At 39.5% G+C, this 15,205-nt stretch overlaps 1 protein-coding gene across 6 annotated transcripts in view; it reads right to left on the bottom strand.

Annotated features, from left to right (window-relative positions):
- Nucleotides 1–15,205, bottom strand: part of CCDC125 (coiled-coil domain containing 125) — a 34,362-nt gene that overhangs the window by 6,637 nt on the left and 12,520 nt on the right. For all 6 annotated transcript variants that reach the window (XM_053913024.2, XM_071219603.1, XM_053913036.1 and 3 more), the window contains 6 exons: nucleotides 14,418–14,495; nucleotides 13,621–13,706; nucleotides 7,468–7,550; nucleotides 4,815–4,930; nucleotides 3,935–4,042; nucleotides 2,176–2,350 (listed from right to left, as the gene is read on the bottom strand). In XM_053913024.2, the coding sequence (XP_053768999.1) occupies nucleotides 2,176–2,350; nucleotides 3,935–4,042; nucleotides 4,815–4,930; nucleotides 7,468–7,550; nucleotides 13,621–13,706; nucleotides 14,418–14,495 (646 nt within the window). The remainder of the gene's footprint in view (nucleotides 1–2,175; nucleotides 2,351–3,934; nucleotides 4,043–4,814; nucleotides 4,931–7,467; nucleotides 7,551–13,620; nucleotides 13,707–14,417; nucleotides 14,496–15,205) is intronic.

Below are 15,205 nucleotides of genomic sequence, written 5' to 3'. Positions count from 1 at the left end.
ATTCTTACCCTCCCCATGTCTATTTTCTACCTATCATTTATGCTATTTATTCTCTGTACCTTTCCCCCCTCTCTCCTCCTCCCAATCCCCTATTGATAACCCTCCATGTGATCTCCATTTGTGTGGTTCTGTTTCTGTTCTAGTTGTTTGCTTAGTTTTGTTTTGGTTTTAGGTGTGGTTGTTAATAACTGTGAGTTTGCTGTCATTTTACTGTTCATATTTTTTATCTTCTTTTTCTTAGATAAGTCCCTTTAACATTTCATATAATAATGGCTTGGTGATGATGAACTCCTTTAACTTGACCTTATCTGAGAAGCACTTTATCTGCCTTTCATTCTAAATGATAGCTTTGCTGGATACAGTAATCTTGAATGTAGGCCCTTGCCTTTCCTGACTTGGAATACTTCTTGCCAGCCCCTTCTTGCCTGTAAGGTCTCTTTTGAGAAATCAGCTGACAGTCTTATGGGAACCCCTTTGTAGGTAACTGTGTCCTTTTCTCTCGCTGCTTCTAAGATTCTCTTCTTCTGTGTAATCTTAGGTAATGTAATTATGATGTGCCTTGGTGTGTTCCTCCTTGGGTCCAGCTTCTTTGGGACTCTCTGAGCTTCCTGGACTTCCTGGAAGTCTATTTCCTTTGCCAGATGAGGGAAGTTCTCCTTCATTATTTGTTCAAATAAGTTTTCAATTTTTTGTTCTTCCTCTTCTCCTTCTGGCACCCCTATAATTCGGATGTTGGAACGTTTCAAGATGTCCTGGAGGTTCCTAAGCCTCTCCTCATTTTTCTGAGTTCTTGTTTCTTCATTCTTTTCTGGTTGGATGTTTCTTTCTTCCTTCTGGTCCACACCATTGATTTGAGTCCCAGTTTCCTTTGCATCACTATTGGTTCCCTGTACATTTTCCTTTGTTTCTCTTAGCATAGGTTTCATTTTTTCATCTAGTTTTTGACCAAATTCAACCAATTCTGTGTCTTAATAACCAGTGTTTTGAACTGTGCATCCGATAGGTTGGCTATCTCTTCCTCGCTTAGTTGTATTTTTTCTGGAGCTTTGAAGTGTTCTGTCATTTGGGCCATTTTTTTTTTTTTTTGTCTTGGCGTGTCTGTTACTTTAAGGGGCGGAGCCTTAGGTGTTCACAGGGGCGGGGTGAGGCTGGTTGCTGTGCTGTGATGCTGTAAGTGGGGGAGGGGCCCAGAGGGAGCAATGGCGCCCGCTCCACTCTCCACCGAATTTCAGCCACTCCCTCCGCTACCCACAATCAAACTGGGCCCCTCTGGTGCTGGTTCACGAGTGGGTGGGCTTGTGCACACTCCAGACCCCTGTGGGTCTCTCCAGCAACCTCTCCTGTGAAGCTGGCAGTCTCTCCTGCTGCCGCCCCAACCCCCACGGGCGTTTTCAGTCAGAGGTTTGAGGCTTTATTTCCCCAAGCTGGAGCCCTGGGTTGGGCGGTCTGCTTTGCTCCCCGCCGTTCTTCCCGGTTTATCTGTGCGTGAGTGTGGGGCCGCGGGGTGCTACCCGCCGCTCTGCCTGCCCCGTTCTCCGCCACTCTGAGTTCGGCCCTCTCGGTTTATCTGCTCGAATGTGGGGCCGCAGGGTCTGCTAGTGGTCAGACTGCCTGCCCTGTTCGTCCCACACTCCGCCAGTCTCGGTCCCGCCACGGCCAAGCGAGTCCTCTCCGCCCAGGTGCCCGTCTCCACCCCTCCTACCGGTCTGGATGTATGTTTCTTTTTTATCTACTTGGTGTCGGACTTCCTTGCCATTCGATTTTCTGTCAGTTCTGGTTGTGAGAGGAGGCGCAGTGTGTCTACCTACGCTGCCATCTTGGTTCTCCTCAAGTTTCACTGTCATTTTCAATATTACTTCCCTCTTGACAGTTTCCCTTTAACCATCTAATACTCTTATTCTTTCCTCCACTAAATGTGGTATTGTTTCAATGAAACAGAAGAGCACTAAAAAAGATTTTCCTGTTATTTTATGGCTTTGCTGCTCCCAATAGCTCATCTGCATGTGTAACATCCAATGGCCCATTTCTTCCCATAGATACTAAATTTTAAAATAAATCACAACTATATGCAAAATTTCAATTACATTATCCATCGTAATAAATATGCATAATCAAATTATAACCAAAAGTAACTTAAATTACACCTGATTTATTGCCACTATAGTTCATATTTACCATCCTCTTTAACTTGCTTCCAATTTATCCACTTTGTTTCTTTTTTACACATTTTATCCATTTGTGTTAATCTTAGTGCCTGGTCATTTTTCCTCATTAATTGTTGCTCAAATGCAATTCTGAATGCGTCTGCCATTATGTATGCTTCTTCTTTACTCTTCTGCAAAAGTTCCAGCTGGTTTTGAAAGAAAGATTGAGAGATGTCAGAGGAAAAACCAGAATGATTCTTGCCTGAATGCTAAGTCAGATCAGCAAATGCAATCTTCCTACCTAGCATGGGTCTGGTAGTCTGTGTTTGGTCTATTTTATCTGCCTTAATTCTTGCCAGTTCTCTTTTGCAGCAACTGCCCACTCTGAACTAGAATACCAGAAATTTCCTTTGTGGTGCCCTCAATTCTCTGTTGATTCAACTCCTGGACCCCATTTCCCACACAGGCCCTGTGTGTGTTCTTCCCAACTAGGAAGAATGAAGGCTACCAAAGGCTACATTTCAGCACTGCCTTGGGCTGGCTATTCCAGACAATACCACTGAAAATAATTTTGAATATCATCTTTCAGATACATCCTACATACAGTTGACCCTGACTCTGATCTGTGTAATCTTATGCTTTTCCTACTGAATTGTTAATGTTTAGCTGTTAGCTTTTCTATATAGTCTGAAGACTTTAAATTCCATACCTTCAGTAAAGGTAAAATATTTTTTAAATTATGGTCCATGCACCGTATTTGTTATTAAAGCCTAATTATAATGGCAGCTATCATTTAACTAAATGCTGGGCATCACTAAACATATGTCTACTTCCTCTATTTTTTTTCAGACTGGTTATTATCCTTGCCATACAGCTAGAAAATGATGGCTCTCACATTCAAACCTACATCCGGCTAGTACAAACACTCCTTCCACAGTACCTTGCTGCTTTTCTAATAAGCCTCATGTTTATCTCCCCATTAATCACTGTTGAGGATTCTAGTAACTCTAAACATAAGTGCACATTTTCCTCTAATACAGCAATACTCAACCTTTTTCATCTCATGGCACATATAAGCTAATTATTAGAATTCTACAACACACCAAAAACTATATTTTTTGCAAATCTGACAAAAATAGGTATAATTTTGATTCTCTCACACTGTATGGCTATCGTTATGCTGGCTGTTGTAATTTTTATTTGACAGTCTGAGGGAAAAGAGGTCAGTGCCTCTGACTAAATAGTCAAGTATTGCATGTTTTAAAAATTCTTGTGGCACATTGGATGAAAATTGCTACTCTATAGTGATTTTAGGGCCGTGTATGAACAAAAGAAATAGAATTTAGGAAATATTAACTACAGTCTTAGGCAAACAATTTTATGTGGCTACAGTGTCATGCCAAGTAATATATGTATTCTGGAACCATGTAAATAGAATAGTTTATAAGTTCATGCTATTATATAAAATTAAGTGTAAGTTCTATCACCAATGACTACTAAAATGAAGCTAGTAATTGCAGATACTTCCATTTGTTCTACTATTAATAGAGGAAAAAAGCCCTGGGTCGTGTAGCTCAGTGTATTGAGTGCCGGTCTGCAAACCAAAGGGTCACTCTCCCAATCAGAGCACATACCTGGGTTGCGGGCCAGTTCTCCAGTAGGGGGTGCATGAGAGGCAACCACACATTGATGTTTCTCTCCCTCTCTCCCTCCCTTCCTCTCTCTCTAAATATAAATAAATAAAATCTTTAAAAAAAATAGAGAAACAAAACCAAAGCTTTTACCGTTACCTCTTGTTTGAGCTGAAGAAGCATTTTCTGAGCAGATGCTGCCATTTTGGCACAGGAACAGGGGCTCCCTCTGGGACCATGACAAAGGCAGGCTCCAAGGACCGCAAGCTTGAAATCCAAAAGCATTATCCCTTACTAAGTGTCACACAGTTTAGCTGGGCACAAATGCAGGGGCACGCCCATACATACTCTCCCACATTTCTAGTCAAGCATCTGATTCAAAGAAATTAGAGAGGTAAACAAAAACGGTAGGAAGCTGAGGCAAGGGTTTCAGGATCCAAGTGAAGATTAATTACATGCATATGAGGAAAGAATGTTACTTGGAACAAAAACATACTGGAATTCTACCTTCCTTCTTTTCACTCCCCTGCTTCACCTTTAACCTGGCACAGTTTCATATAGTTCTGAATCCTTGGTGGGAACTTGACCTAATGAAGTAAGTACTAACATCCACATGTGGACTTCCTGTGCCTGCACTTGGCCTTGCTAGCTGGCACTCATCACTGGCAGCCCCTGTCAGGGAGAGTTGCATTCTCAGAAATGACTAAATTTTAATGTTGATGAGAAAAACAATCATCTGTCCACTCAAAAAAAAAAAAGTCTATGATTATGTAATGTAAGACCCTACTAACAGATTCTGCTAAACCTATAAAATAAGGAATAAAAGGAAGGCGGTGGCTAGCATGTCCCTTAATGTCCAAGAATGTCATGCATGAAAGGTATGGTACCAGCAAGACAAGAACTGACCTGGGCAAACCATGGGTCTCTCAGTCTCAAACTGGTAGGTATGCTGCTGTCCTAGAACATGTAACAGATGGTGATGGCGGAAAGGAAAACAGGAAATTTCCATCCTGCTAAGCTTTCATACCTGCTTACCTACCTCAAGACCTGAAACCTCTGTAAAGTCACTTTTGTCATTGCATGTGGTTTCCTGAACCATATTCTGCTGTTGGATATCAAGCATAGCAAGGGCTTCCAAATACTGTTGATTCACACCTAGGAAGGGCAATATAAAAAAGCGTTAGTTGTGAGGGCCAACTATAGCCTCACCTAATGCTGTTACACCAACATCTATCCTCATTTCTTATAAGCAATGCATATACAACAGGCACTGCCCACAAAATTTGGCCCCATCCAGAAAATCTGATAGAATAGTGGGTATCTAAAATGTTATTATTTCTAATGTAGAAGTATCTTAATTTTGCAACAAAAGCCTGGTCTTCATTTACTCTTGGAAAATTTGTAGCATTTTCAAAGGGAGAGCATACAAAGGCAAATTATTCAGAGACTTTGTAGCTAGTGAGACAACCAGATGATGGGATCTCATACATTGTATTATGTCAAATATACCAGCTATCCAAACTCTGTAAGAGTATCCTATAGGGGACTGTTCTGTGTGGCATGGCGAATGTAGCCCAGCCCTATCAGAAAACCAACAGGCACGAGTTGGCACACAGGAAGCCAAACCCATGGATTGGCTTTCCTGTGGGAAACCTGCATTATACCCAGGCTGCTTTGAGGCTTGCTTTTGCTAAAACTCTCTCACCCTGAATTGAGGTAGCAGATGTTTACTGCATATCTTTAAAGTTACTTCCTAGAATCTGTGCTAAACCTCCCAAGTATGGAGCGTAACCAGTTCAACCAGTTTTCCCCTTGACTGCAACATCCTTCTCTTTGAAGTAATTGGCAACATTCTTTCCTTTGTTATCTGCAAAAGGTAATCACCTACAGTGAACCTGTGGGTAGTAAATGAGGACCATCCTCCATGTCATGTACCCAGAAAAGCAATAAAAGCCTGTCCAGCCAGGGGTCGCGGCCCTCTCTCTCTCTTAGAGAGTCATAATGCCGTCCCTTTTTCTCCACAGGACTTCTGTAGTCCATGTGAATTTCTTTGTTGCAGCCACAACACAGTGACCCTGGGGGCTGGAGTCCACATCAGTTTCCTATTGGGAATTGTCACAAGAGGACTGAAGACCATTTAGAGCAAGGGCCCAGGTATCTACTGGAGAGCAGGAAATGGTAACGTTTTCCCTCTTGCAGCGTTGCAGGGTTGGGGGGTAGGAAGGAAGGGGAGGAGTTGTGGTTATGAGCAGCTTCTGTCTGTAGAACTAGCTTCACAGAGAAATCTTCACCTGCTCTAATCCCTTGACACTGAGAAGCCCCATACGTGCGCAGATCCCACCAGGGGAACTGCCAGAGCTCACTCAACTACAGCATGTACAGAGCCTCTCTCAGGCCCAGGACCTGGTTTAGAGCTCATTTTGTCCCCTTCAAGCCACCACTTTAGTTTTTGCTTAGAAGGGAGAATCAACATCTCCTCAAAATTTCATAAAAAGTTGGTATCACCTTAATATTCTTTAAACACTTTAATATTCTTTTTAAATTTTTAAAATATTTTTTTAAAAATTTAAAATACTCTATTCTTACTTATTTTTAGAGAGAGGGGATAGGAGGGAGAAAGAGCAATTTTCATCCAATTGATGCCCCCACTGGGGACCTGTCCCGCAACCCAGGCATGTACCCTGATCGGCAATTGAACCAGTGACCCTTTGGTTTGCAGGCCAGCACTCAATCCACTGAGCCACACCAGCCACGGCTCAAATTTCAAAATCTTAAAGAGAAAAATAATATCTTGAAAAAATAAGAATAATTGTATTAGGGAAAAAGTCACAGAAAACACTTTCGAAGGTAAATAATGTTAAATAACCATACAATTATAAACTTTTCCTACTGGTGTCTCAATAAAACATACATCTACTCAGGTTCCTCAAATATCAGGGACTGTACCATTTTGTTTCACACTGAGTACAAAATCTATATGATAAAGGTTCAAAGTTTTATTTTGGAGGAATGGAAATGTTATCGAACTAGATGGTTGCACAACATTGTGAATGTTACGGATTGTTCGCTTTTTTAAAGTTATTTTTTTGTTACGTATTGGTTTTGGGTGTGCAGCTTAATGGTTAAACAATCATATACGCTACATAACACTCCCCATGACATTTCCAGTACCCCAACTAGTACCAAACATAATTATTATGATGTTATTGACTATATTTCCTATGCTTTACTTACTTTCCTGTGACTATTTTATAATTACCAATTGAATTGTTCACTTTTTAAAATGTATTGATTTAGAGAGAGGGGGGATGGGGGAGAAGGAGAGCAAGAAATATCAATTTGTTGTTCCACTTATGTATGCACTCATTGGTTGATTCTGGTATGGGCCCTGACTGGGGATCAAATCCGCAACCTTGGTGTATCAGGACGATGTTCTAATCAACTGCTACCAAGCCAGGGCTAAATTGTTCACTTTTAAATAGCAATTTTGTTATGTGAATTTCATCTTTAAAAAAGTTTTTTTAATTAAAAAAACCTAAATGATGCATTTTTTCTATTCACCTCAAAATATGTTACTTAGAAATACTAATGCTTTCTCTCCGTTGACATGTGTGTTCTAAGCATAGTCTGTATAAATGAACCTTCTAACGTAATATTTTAAAAGGGCCATTAAAATACCACTCTTTACTTACTTGCATTTTCAGACTTCAGCATTTTAATCTCTTCTGTTTTTAGTTTCAAAGTTTCCTTGAGGACTGCGCTTTCACATTTCAGCCTGGAAAAAAGTACCCTCCACATAACCAAAACATAAGCACTTTGTACTTAACTAAGAAGTACACTTTAATTCCATAATTCAAGCACAAAAACTTAAATATAATTTTTCCTATTTCAAAGAAGTCTAGAATTTATATGTGTCATAAAATAAAGACAATTTAAAGGAATGTGGAAAGGTTTTGAACATACTCTAAACTTTTCTGTCTAGCTCAGGAAGAATCAAACCCAAAAATACCTGTCAGGCATCCATTTAAATACTCATTCTCTTTACTTAAGTCTTCATTTAACTTAGTAACCATTTGACTACCAACATATGAAGGCTTCCTTTAAAAACCAGCATAAAAGACACATATGAAGCTTTGTCTATTGACTAAAAATTGGAATTACGAGAGTTCCTAAATTGCCCAACATCAAAGTCTTAAACAATTTTTTTTTAATTTAAAGATTTTTTATCTATTTTGTTTTTAGAGAGAGAGGAAGTCAGAAAGGGAAGGAGAGAAACATTGTTGTACAAGAGATACATGGATCAGCTGCCTCCCGCACACCCACAATTTGGAACTGGCTGCAACCCAGGCATGTGCCCTGACTGGGATTCAAACCGGTGACCTTTCGGTTCACAGTCTGGTGCTCAATCCACTGAGTCACACCAGCCAAGGTACAAAATTTTTTTTGTAATTAAAACGAGCAGACAGATTGGTCATTTTATGACTAAATAAAATACTTATTAAAACATTTTGTAGCGATGTTTGGGCAAGATGTTATATGCTGTGCTCAGGACTGGCCGCAGATCATTAAAACTGTGGTCATGAAGTTAAAGTTTCCCCATTAAAACTAAATGCAAATCTCAGGCATTTTGTTTCTATGATTAACAAGTGCATACAATATGAAATCAGGCTCTAACACAGGATGCCTATAGCCCTTGAGAAATAAAGCAACTTTGTTAACACAACCACTTCTTAGTAACTCTAGATGAGTTTCCAAATGAATCCTAATTGGCTCTAATGTTATGAGAGGACATTCTTCAGACGCTTGCAAACATTTTATTAGACTCACTTAAATTACTTTATTAATTACTTTATAAACTGTAATTTAAAAAAAAAAACTACTCCGTCAAATGCATTAACTTTGGCCTTGGATATGTGGCTCAGTGGATTGAGTGCCGGCCTGTGAACCAAGGGTTTGCTGGTTTGATTCCCAGTTGGGGAGCATGCCTGGGTTGTGGGCCCGGTCTCCAGTCCAGGACATGCAGGAGGCAACCGTATATTGATGTTTCTCTCCCTCCCTCTCTCCCCTCCTTCCTCTCTCTCTAAAAATAAATAAATAAAATCTTTAAAAAGTGTATTAACTTTGCTATCTGGCTAACTAATTTTGTGCAGACCTCATAATAAATTATCTTCTGCCAACTCTGCTTAATTGATGAGTATCTGAAAAGGTAACGTATCAACAAATTAGGTAAACAACACTATCAAAAAACCATATACAAACATTTCAGAAATTTATAGGGAACCATAAACGACCCCAAATAGCTATAGCAATTTTGAGAAAGAAGAACAAAGCAGGAGGGATCACAATACCTGATATCAAACTGTATTACAAGGCCACTCTGTAATCAAAACAGCCTGGTACTGGCATAAAAACAGGCACATAGACCAATGGAACAGAACAGAGAGCCCAGAAATAAACCCAAGTCTCTCTGGTCAGTTAATATTTGACAAAGGGGGAAGAAGCATAAAATGGAGCAAAAATAGCCTCTTAAACAAATGGTGTTGGGAGATCTGGACAGCTACATGCAAAAAAATGAAACTCGATCACCAATTTACACCATACACAAAAATAAATTCAAGGTGGATAAAAGACTTAAATATAAGTCGTAACACCACAAAAGTCCTAGAGGAAAACTTTGGCAGGAAAATCTCAGACATTCCATGCAGCAACATCTTCACAGACATGTCCCCTAAAGCAAGGGACATAAAGGAAAGAATAAACAAATGGGACCTCATCAAATTAAAAAGCTTCTGCATGGCTAAAGAAAACAGCATTAAAATGAAAAGAGAACCACCCATATGGGAAAACATATTTGCCAATGATACCTCAGACAAGGGTTTGATCTCCAAAATATATAAAGAATTCACACGACTCCACTCCAGGAAGACAAACAACCCAATTAAAAAATGGGTAAAGGACTTGAACAGACACTTCTCCAAGGAGGACATACAGAGGGTCCAGAGACACATGAAAAGATACTCAGCATCACTAGCCATCAGAGAGATGCAAATTAAAACCACGATGAGATACCACCTCACACTGGTCAGAATGGCCAACATAAACAAATCAACAAACAAATGTTGGAGAGGATGTGGAGAAAATGGAACCCTAGTGCACTGTTGGTGGGAATGCAGTCTGGTGCAGCCACTGTGGAAACAGGATGGAATTTACTCAAAAAACTAAAAATGGAACTGCCTTTTGACCCAGCGATTCCACTGCTGGGTTTATACCCTAAGAGCCCTGAAACACCAATCCAAAAGAACCTATGCACCCCAATGTTCATAGCAGCACAATTTACAATAGCCAAGTGCTGGAAGCAACCTAAGTGCCCATCAGCAAATGAGTGGATCAAAACACTACGGTACATTTACACAATGGAATTATACGCAGCAGAGAGAAAGAAGGAGCTTATACCCTTTGTGACAGCATGGATGGAACTAGAGAGCATTATGCTGAGTGAAATAAGCCAGGCGGTGAGGGACAAATACCACATGATCTCACCTTTAACTAGAACATAATCAACAAAAGAAAAAAGCAAACAAAATATAACCAGAGTCACTGAAATTAAGAACAATCTAACAGCCAGAGGGGAGGGGGGTAGGGATAGTAGGGAGAAGGGTTTTCAGAAACTACCATAAAGGACACATGGACAAAACCAAGGGGGATGGTGGAAGCAAGGGAGGGACGTGGCTTTGGATGGGGTGGGGGGTAAGGGTGGGGAGAAAATGTAATTACAGACAACTGTAATTGAACAACAATAAAATAATTTTTAAAAACATTAAAAAATTAAACCATATAATATATCCTCTTCATGAAGCTGTGGGGAAACAGACACTCTCCTGGGTGGCTGGTCGGAATGCAAAGTGCTAGAAGCCTTATAGAGAGGGGTTTGGCAACATCTAATAAATCTATACATTCATTTACTTCTGACCCAGCAATTATACTTCTAAGAAATCATTCTGAAAAAAATACATCTCCAACAACACAATGTATACATGTCAAGGTTATTGACTGCGGTATTGTGTATACTTGCAAAAATGCAGAAACAGTCTAAGTGCCTACATGTAGGAGAATGGCTGAGTTCACTACACATGGCACATCTACACATTGGAGGGATTTCCAGGATATATTATTAAATGGAAAAACCAAAGTGCAAAAGAATATTTACAGTAAATTATCTTTTGTATAAGAAAGAAGGGAAAATAAGAAAACATAAATATCTGCCCCTTTGTGCGAACAGAAGCACAGGAAGGATAAATCAGAAAGTAGTAAGAGTGGGCATCTGCAGATGGAGAGGGGAATGAAGGCCGGCAGGAGGTTGGGAATGGGGGAGAGCGGGGAATGGGGGAGAGCGGGTGGTGGGGAGAATGACACCTCTCTGAATATAGCCTTCTGATGACTTCTGACTTTTGAAAGCATGTCATTGTTTCACAAAGTCAAAAATAAATAAAATATCCCTAGCCAGGTGGTTCAGTTGGCTGGAGCACTGTCCCATACACCGAAAGGTTGCGGGTTTGATTCCTGGTCAGGGCATGTACCTAGGTTGCGGGTTCAATCCCTAGTTGGGGTGCATACAGGAGACAGCCAATTGATGTTCTTCTCTCACATCAAAGTTTCTCTCCCTCTCCCTCGCTCTCTCTCTCCTTCCTCTCTCTCTAAAATCAATAAACATATCCTTAGGTAAGGATTAAAAACAAAAACAAAAGAAGTAAATCAACAAGCATGGTAAAAAAAAAAAAAACCCTTAAAATAGCATACAAACTGAAATAAATTATCTTAAATGAATAGCATGACCATATTAAAGAGAAAAAAGAAAAAACAGTCACATAACTTTTGAACACAGGATTTTTATTCCCTTAGGCTAGGAAAAAACTATATACAAGTATTGGACTCTGGTTAGTAGGTTTGATTTTACAATGGCATGTATAGCATTCTAAAGCTACTTTCTGCATAGTTTATGATGGAAAAATAAGTAAATATATTGGGTAATGGGAGCCAGGTTTCTCACTGTGGGAGTTACAAATGTGGAAAGGGGCAAAGCTAACATGATGGTGGCCTGGAATTGGAAAAACAGGTATGAACTCAGGGTTTTTAATAGATTGGCAGACGAGATACTAAACAGACAGATGGCAGAGGGATGACAGATAGAAGAGGTGTGTGTGTGTGTTTTCCAGCTCTGTTCCCTGAAAGGACCTTCTAGCAGTGACTCCCCGGTAGCAATGAGCTTACCTAGTGCTCAGACGTTGACTTCCAAAAACCATTCCCCACTAAAAGGATCAAGGGCTCCTTGAAGAAATGCCTAATATTATATGCATTCTGGACTAGAATGTCTTGCACCAGAAAGCAAGAAAGTGCTAAAGGAATGATAGAAGGGTGTCAAAAAGCCACAAAAACCAGTTTGATGGTACTCCCATTGACCAAAGTTGAAAAATTGTAGGCATCAGAAGAAATTAAGATAGTAATAGCTTTAATCCACTGAATAATGCAAGAATCCATGAGTTCATATTCATATACACACAAAAAAAAAAGGAAAAGAAAAACTTTATTACAGTAAGATGCCAACAGTTGTAGAAGGAATGATGGAGTTCCCAAGTTGCCATTTGGCAACCATCACGATAACAACTGCTTCAGGCAGAATGATCAGTGGATGTAAAAACCAGTGGGTGAGAATCTGATGAGTAACAGTATATTTATATAAAGTGCCTCCCCACAAAATGCTCAGTAATCACAAGGGAGAAATTGTGACTGCGGTATAGAACGAGGGCAGATGCCACACCCACACCAAGTGATGGAAATTCACCCCCTAGGAATGGGACAAAGCAACATCTCATGCCTCCCGAACTTACGCACCGAGAATACAACATTGCGTCGGTGGTAATCCTGCCCAAAACACCTAACCTGCATTTGATCCGGAAGCACAGACATCCCCACTGTAGGTCCTTCTACAAAATAACTGGCCTATCCTCCTCAAAAACTACCAAAGTTATAAAGGACAAAGAAACACTGAAGAATTGTTTCGTAGAAAAGGACACTAAAGCTTAGACTTGACAACCAAATGCAATGTATCATTCGGCATTAGATCCTGAACAGGGGCAATTTTTTTCTTCTCTTTTGCTATGGGGCATTATTAGGATAATTAGCAAATATAAATAAGGTCTATAAATTAATAAACTGTTGGTTTTCATAATTATTTTATGGTTTTAAAAGAGAATGTCCCTGCAACTTACTCTTATGGTTCAGAAAAAATTCTGTCTATATATTCAACTACAAAGAGAAAGAACGATAAAGCAAATGTGGTAAAGGATCAAAATGTGGGCAATCTTTGTGGAAGTTATATAAGAATTCTTTGTATTGTTCTTAAAAGTCTTCTGTAAACCTTCCATTGTCTCAAATGAGAAGTCAGGAAATAATAAATTTAAAATTTAGGTAATAAAGCCGTGTATAACCCAAGGTATCAAATCAATTTCCGAATGACCGATCTTATAAAAAGCACATGTTAAAATTTAAAGTTATTAAAATCACACTAATGAAAGAGTTGCTCAAAAGATTTTGTTTGAAAAAATAGTGTCAATGCTAAGATAACTTGGAAAGCAATGACTCTTATACTGTATTTGAAAATACTGTTTATATTTTATATTTTTAAGAAGAAAATTACAACTAGCAAAGACATGGAGCTGGCAAGCGGATAAGCAATAAGAGTGTTATAGTATTTACAGTTAGCTCAAAGAAGAAAGTCTAAGCTACATTTGAATTACACACACTTGAAAGATTTGCAAAGAAAAATGATGGAATAATAATATACAAACCTGTCATACTTTTGGGTCCAAGATTCCTCTATATTTTTAAATCTATTCTGATCAAATTCCATTTTCCACTGTAAGGCATTCAGTTCCTATAGAGAGAAAATAGCACTTTCATGGAAAATTTTACAAAATTACTTCAGGACAGTGTGAATAGCTGAAATAAATCATTTCATATCATTTCATAGAAATAGAATAAAGAGGGAAAAAGACAAAAAGTCTGTGACATTTGTAAGCCCATATAGCATGCCTCTTTAGCACTCAAAAGGGCTTTGCCAAAGCTTACTTATTATAGGAGAAATTTCAAATTGTTTAGCTTAAAAATTTGCTGGTCCAAACCTAGGTTTCTCATCATCCCCACCCTCAACCCATGCAGACTCCACGAGCAAAATACACTCCTGGAAGTCTGGAGCCAGGGCCGTCCCAGCAAGGGAGGGTACGACAGGCACAGAAGGCACGTGACCTTCGAGGTGATTCCTAACTGCCTTTTCAGTGAAGATGAGGCGGTCAGAACTCAGAGGCAGTCTCTGGAAGCAGAGGAAGAAAAGAAGAAAAATAGGAAGTATCAACTTGGCAGGCTTCCTACTACCTTAAAATAGGGAAATAAAAGAAACCTTAATTCTTTGCCCATTTGACAACCTGTTTTGGATTATAAACTTCAAAAGGGAAGGAACCGTATAAAGTTGAAGGACACCTAGCAGGCGGTATGTACAAATGACAAATCCTTTAGTAAGGTGACCTTTAAGGAAATTCTATTTGAAAGATTATTGGATTAAATAAGTCTAAGCTAAAAATGCAAATACCTTCTCCAAGGATCTCTTTTGTTCCATAGTTTTTTGAAGTAACACCTGGGTATGACTTGTGGCTTTGCCAAATATTGCCTAAGAAAAATAAAAATCATATCAGTATAAATTAATTTTCTAATCACTCCTATGTGCACAATGAAGTTCACATTTTTTTAAATCCTCACTCAAGGATACATTTATTAATTTGGGAGAAGAAGGAAGGGAGAGGGAAGGGGAAGGGAGAGGAATGAAGGAAGGAGAGGGCAGGGAAGGGGAGGAGAGGGAAGGGAAAAGAGAAGAGACATCAATATGAGAGAAAAACATCTATAGGTTGCCTCCCTTATGCACCCCTGGGGACCAAACCTGCAACCTAGGTGTATGCCCTGATCGGGAGTCAAACTTACAGGCCCTGGCCCCCAAGGCTCAGTTAGTTGGAGTGTCCTCCTCTACGCCAAAAGGTTGCAGGTTCAATTCCTGGTCAGAGCCCATTGGAGAAGCAACTAATTAATGTTTTTTCTCTCTCCCAAATTATATATATATGTATTTTTTTTTAAACCCATGACCTTTCGGTGCACAGGATGACACTCCAACCAACTGAGCCACACCAGACAGGGTTCAAGTTCACATTTTTATTTTAAGGCAATAGAAAATTAATTTGAGGTCAGAATTTCCAGAGACCACTTTTTTGTGGAGCATTCGATAGTTCAAAAGTCAGAAGATCTTGGTTTGGCTCCTTCCCAATGAAGGTGAGAATGCATGAAAGGGTTTTCTATACAAAGACTTGTACAAAAACATTCATAGTACTA

The sequence above is a fragment of the Desmodus rotundus genome, chromosome 1 (genome assembly GCF_022682495.2).
Source record: "Desmodus rotundus isolate HL8 chromosome 1, HLdesRot8A.1, whole genome shotgun sequence".
NCBI classification, from domain to species: Eukaryota; Metazoa; Chordata; class Mammalia; order Chiroptera; family Phyllostomidae; genus Desmodus; species Desmodus rotundus.
This window is presented reverse-complemented; position numbering and strand designations above follow the sequence as displayed.